The 6,163-nt window shown below is 41.7% G+C and overlaps 1 protein-coding gene across 5 annotated transcripts in view; it reads right to left on the bottom strand.

Moving 5' to 3' along the window:
* Window positions 1-461: 461 nt before the first annotated feature.
* Window positions 462-6,163, bottom strand: part of GPAT3 (glycerol-3-phosphate acyltransferase 3) — a 125,483-nt gene continuing 119,781 nt past the window's right edge. For 3 of the 5 annotated variants that reach the window (XM_056568779.1, XM_056568778.1, XM_056568777.1), the window contains exon 13: window positions 464-2,482. In XM_056568779.1, coding sequence (XP_056424754.1) covers window positions 2,371-2,482 — 112 coding nt within the window. In that variant the 3' untranslated portion in view covers window positions 464-2,370. Of the gene's footprint in view, window positions 2,483-6,163 lie in introns of all 5 variants that reach the window. The other 2 variants (XM_056568780.1, XM_056568776.1) reach the window with 2 other exon arrangements.

Genomic DNA, 6,163 nt, shown 5'->3' with positions numbered 1-6,163 from the left:
GGATTTCCCTCTGCGAATTACGCTAACATTGATTTAAATGGGTCCACAGACTGTCCGCAACAGTGTCAGATTTGCGGACCATCCGCGGACCCATTCAAATGAATGGTAGCGTAACTCTTACTAGCGTGTGAACGCACCCTAAAAGGTCCATTCTGCCTCTCTTTGAAGTAGGAGTTCATCCCATCCCCCCCCCCCCTCTCTGTGGGGGCTTGACTACTTCAATTACTTGTGCCCTTAATCCACTACTGTTGCTGTTATGATATTTTTTTTAAATGTACGGCAGCTGGCATATTCATTTAGTTGACAATGTCTCTCGTGTTCCTGCAAACGTTTCTTGAGGGGTCTAAACGTTTTACCCACAGTTTTTTGGGCATGTGAGTATATAAACAACCCCCACTGTATTAAAGCTGGCGAAGTGCCATATTTTATATTCCTCACCAGTGGACTCGCTTTTGAACGTTTTACTTTGTGTTACATATCTACATGCAGAACATTTACCGCACGGATATGTGCCTAGCATTTTGCTTTTTAGCCACATATCTGGTGCCCAATTGGCGTGTGGAGTGTGCTAAGCTCAAGTGTGGAGAAATCCTGAGGAAAGCCTAAGAACAGATCTCTTCTCAATTCTACCCAGCCATTCTGCAAGTGTCACATGTATCCTAGTATTCTACCAATGTAAGCGTCAAGTTGTCTCTCAAAAATATTTTTGCACCCAAAGATCTCTGCAACTTTAATTGATGCAAACAAAATATCCTAAACTAAAAAAGGACTATAAAAAGGACTTCAGAAACGAACATGATTTAAAAATGCATGGATCTGTTGATATATCAGAAGAGTAGCTTTATTGTAACATTCATGCAACGTGGTGAAAATGCACCATAAGTCCAAGCAAGGCAACATGGCTCCCAAAGGGTTACACTGCATCCCTTCTACTCTGCCCCGGACTGTGTGTAATACCATCTGCACCCTGCTCAGACAGTTATCTGTAACCAGACGTCTGTGCGTTTCTTTACTCCCCGTGTCTGGCCCAGGAGAAGCGGTCTGTACCTCAGACCATGTTTTTCGTGGTCTCTGTTGTACTAGTTTCATTAGAGAGGACCTATGGCCAAACCTCAAAAAATGTGATCATTAAAACACTGCTCTGATCACATACCTTTTTTACAGTTTCTTCCTTCTGTTCTCAAAATATGTGGGTTTATAGTTTAGGGATTCAGTCAAATGGGCATGAACTTAATTTTAGTAATATATGATTGAATATCAGGAGATTGGAGGGATTATACAGTCAGGTGGTGTGTATTAGGCATACACACCCCTTAAAGGGGTTAACCAGATAAGAGAAATGTATTCCCTAACCAAAGCATAGGGGAATAAGTGTCTAATTGCAGGAGGGTCCAACCGCTGGGAACCCCCACGATCTCCGGCAAGTGGCTCGGGCTCTCCTCGTGCATGGTGCAGGGGTTGGCACACACTATGGGAGAGCCGAAGAGCTCATTTCCCTAAACTGGACTACTCCTTTAATGTAAAACATTCACACACCCTGACTGCCATGGCTGAGCGGCCAGGCCTTGTGAGCACAGGACACAAGCCAGAAAAGCAAAGACCAGCAGAGGACCAAGAGCGTCGAAACAGCAGCTGCAGGGGACTGGAACAGGCGAGTATAGTAAATGTATTATTTTATACAACCTCCAATCCAGGAGAAAAGTTAGCTTTTGCCTGGACAACTGCAATTTTTTTATTATTATTTCTGTTAGGAATTGATACAGAAAATATTTAAAAAATGCTATTTCTTTTCTTCATACAATTACTGTTCTTTATTGCTAAAACAGCAACAGCCATTTCAAGTAAACTTCACACATTTAGACACAAACAGTAGTGATGTCTGAAGGTTAAACCTCTGTGAGAATGGAATAACAATATATACACAAGCATATTTAAATCTGAGGTGTAAGTAAAAATATCATTGCACAATTCTCATACAGCAAACATGGTTCATTACAATTCATTTTATGTCAATGGTATCAGGTCTCTGGTGATTATATAGTGCACAGAAATAAGCCTTAATCTGACCTAGTATCTATTAAAGCAATCACCAATCATGTTCCTGATATTCTTAACCAAAAATATTGGAGGCTAAAAAATCCAACTTTATCAAAATATTTTTCATGTCATGGTTGACGGCACTTAAATAATTACAGCTTACCTAGCTATTTTTTTGGTAAAGTCCTTTGTTTAAGTGAAAAAAAAGGGAATATACCCAATTAAACAAGTATATCTTGTGCTGTTCTAGTAAATCTGGAACAGCGCAAGACAGTAGAAAAATAAACCAGGAGTATTCTTGGACTCTTGAAAGCTGTACAGGTAAGCTATTGATCAGTTCTCCTTCTGAAATAAATTATTTTCTCCAGCAATTATTTTACTGTAGGTCTTCTGCTGCTCCTCCTTGAATGAGTCTTTTACTTTATCCCTTTTTAGGCCACCGTCCCTGCAAACACAAATAGAAAATCAGCGTTGACTTGTGAAGGTTTCTATTTATGTAAAAAAAAAGAAGAAAAACACTGCAAAAACAGAACAAAAACATTATCCTAAGTTGGAAATGACACATGGAGACCCTGTTACTTTAATTTCTTTTTGGGACCTATGATGGAATTTGTGTCAAGTCGAAGCATACAGTGTTTTCCGCCTTTGATGATGTGACTTTTGTTGGCATAAATGGGATTTTTGGCAGGCAAATACAATGCGAGTCTTGTGGCCTCGGTTTGCAGGGCGCACAGTTTGCGCATTGATTTACGATGTGCCACTTTGGTAAAAGTCAAACAGTTCGGCAAACAGCCACTCAAGTCAGGACCCAGTGCAGACAGCCACGTGCTCCACATTAGCCAGCATTTATCAAAAGCTGCGCCGGGCGCACACTAGTATGGCCTACAGGCAGGAAGAAACAAAAGTTGCATGTGTTAATAAATGACTATGTTTTTAAAATGGAAATAGAAAAAAAGATGGAAGGGCACAGTGCTGGGACTTGAAGTAATCCAGACTTCTAGCCCAAAAGATGGGTGCTCAGCTCCAGGACCAGACCCACATCCAGAGAAACAGTGTAAATGCAAAGAGGAAGCGGCACTTCAGTGAATATCAGAAAACAAAAATGCTTTCACCCATCACCATTGGGTAAATAAAACATTTTTTTTTTTGCTTATATATTTGCTGAAGTGCCGCTTCCTCTTTGGATTTTAACAGTAGAACAGTTTTTGAACTCAATGAAAAAAAAATAATATTACAGCTCAAAAAAAAAAAAAAATGGGAAAACATTTTCACCCTTTTTGGCCAAATACGAAAAAAAAAGTTGGGTTACAAACTGTATGATAGCATTTATTTGTTGCCTTAAAATAAAAATAAAAGATAAACAGTGATGAAAAAAAAAAATGTAAAAATAAAAGTCAATAAATGGTTAAAAAAAAATCACAAAAAGTCTATTAATATTGAACATAAAAGTGCAAAAAACTAATGCTTTAGCTGTCACACTAAAAATCTACAGCAAAATTTAGGGAAAACAGAAAGATGTTTTTAAAAACCCATGGAGCAGAAAAATCCTGTAGATTTTCAAATCTGTGGCATGCTCAGTGTTGTGGAAATGCCTTACATTTTCACTGTGGGTTTCACCCACTCAGTACAGTATAAGGGTGAAATCTGCAGTGGATTTCTTTTGCCATGTCTGGACATATCCCAATCCTTTTTATACTTTTTCCATCTTTTTGGATCCAATTCTAGCTTTATCTATATCTATATCTATATCTATATCTATCTATATCTATATCTATATCTATATATAAAACTCAACGTGTGTGTGTTTGTCTGTTCCAGCATCACGTCCAAACGGCTGAAGATATTTACATGAAACTTGGCACACATGTTAATTATATGTCAACAACAAACATAGGATAGGTGATTTAACCCTTACTCACCCCCATTTGCAAGGGGCGGGGTTTATATTTAAAGTCCCATACAAGTCAATGGGAAATATATATGTTACTGCATAACTTCCAAACGGCTGGAGATATTTCGATAATACTTGGTCACATGTTACTTATATGTCCACTCAAAATATAGGATAGTTAATTTAACCCTTAACTACCCCCATTTGTGAGGGTCGGGGTTTTTGTTTAAAGTCCCATGCAAATCAATGGGAAATGTATGTTCCCACATAACTTCCGTACGGCTGGAGATATTTCAATAACTGGTACACATATTACGGGTCGCGATAGGAGGTGGGGACAAGGGGTGGGGACAGGGGGTGGGGACAGGGGGATGAGATAGGAGGTGGGGAAAGGAGGTGGGGATATGACAACAATATATGAGGACGGGATATGAAGTCAAAAGCTTCCTCCTATGTTTATTTTCCTCCCCAACAAGGATTAGGAAGGAAGAACCGGGCAACGCCGGGTACTCAGCTAGTATAACAAAAAACTAAAACAAAAGCAAACCTGCAACTACACCTGCAACAAACACTGCTGTATCTGCATGTATCAATACAAGAAAATCTAGGCATTAGCGACCATAACATTTCCTCCGTGTCACAATACAAGGACTGTTAGGCCCCCTTCATATGTGCATTGTCCGGCGGAGTTTCCCTCCTGCTCTGTAGAAAAAGCACCGGATGGAAACAGATAACAGAAAAACTCTTCCCAATCATTTGAGAGGGATTGTTGGAGGCCAGGTGGTGGAAAACACTGCATGGGCACCAGACAGGAGAACGCATCTTGCCTCTAATAAATGCCAGATCTAAACGTAGATGTACTTTTGTAATCAGTTCTTGCATCAGTTGTAGAAGGTTTTAGGCTGGGTTCACTTATCCGGATGCTGGACATATGTGAACCCAGCCTTATTTAAAAGCTACTGCAAACAGCTCTTCATATTTCAGCTTCCTAAACACTTTTGAGTGTGATATTGTGAAATATAAGTTAAGGAGGATTTGGCAATCCTCAGGTATAAACATCATTAGTATTAGAAAAAAGAATCAAGAGGAGTCGCATGCGCACGGCTCACGGGCAGGCAGTACTTGATGCGAGCTCCGCGCTGATCGGACATCCTAAGCCCTATTAAGCGCAGATTCTGGGTCTTACTCTGCAAATAATTATACTCACATAGAGGGAAACATGTCCCACTCCTCTAAGAAGAAGAATCTGAAATTATCTCAGTGCCTCTCACAAGTCTATCCCCGACATCTTCAGAGCAGGGCCTAGCAATAAGATGGCCGCTGCATTGGCGGACCTGATACCCACGGCAATGTACCGTAACATCAAGGATATGTTCCAGACGTCCCTGGCGAAGGCGGTTTCTGACATCTCTTCCCAGCTTCAGGACTTGGGTCAGAGAGTAGCAGACTCAGAGGCAAAGCTGGAGGAACTCACGGACGCAGTGGAGGCAGACCGCCATGATATTGATGATCATGCAGCACAGCTACAGGCTCTAGAGCTGAAACTAGGAGACCTTGAGAATAGATCTAGATGGGCGAATCTCTGTCTCAGGGGACTCCCAGAGGAAATTGTGGACCTCGGTAAGACAGTTTCTGCTTTATTTTATGATATGGCCCCGCAACTGGAACCCGAGATGCTCAGATTTGATAGGATCCACCGGGCCCTTGCTAGGCCCAAAAATCCAGAGACTCCCAGGGATGTGGTCCACAAACTACACTACCCTGAGGTGAGGGATATCTTGCTACAAGCTGCAAGGAACACCCCTGTACTCCCGGGAATGGCACCCTCTGTGCACCTGTATTCTGATTTGGCACCTTCTACTCTGGCCAGCCGCAGGGAGTTTCGGCCGATCACCTTGGCACTTCAAAGAGAGGGCATTCGCTACAGGTGGGGATTCTCTTTTTCCCTATTTTTCCAACAACATGGACGCACTCATATAGTTAAAACGTAACCTGAAGCCATGGGATGTTCTTAGCAAAGATCGGATAGCACTTGTGGCTCCACCGCCATTGCCGCAGAATGCAGGTCGCTCGACCAGAACCTGGACCCCTGTGACTAGGGACCGCCGCAATCCTCATCCACCACGAATGAACGCTGAACCCCCTTGAGAGACGCTATCCTGTTGAACTATATTTCTCAGTGACTGGAAGATGTCTACAGATCATGATTTGTATCGTGAATGCCGCTGGCTACCA

This window comes from Hyla sarda, chromosome 1 (genome assembly GCF_029499605.1).
Source record: "Hyla sarda isolate aHylSar1 chromosome 1, aHylSar1.hap1, whole genome shotgun sequence".
NCBI lineage: Eukaryota > Metazoa > Chordata > Amphibia > Anura > Hylidae > Hyla > Hyla sarda.
This window is presented reverse-complemented; position numbering and strand designations above follow the sequence as displayed.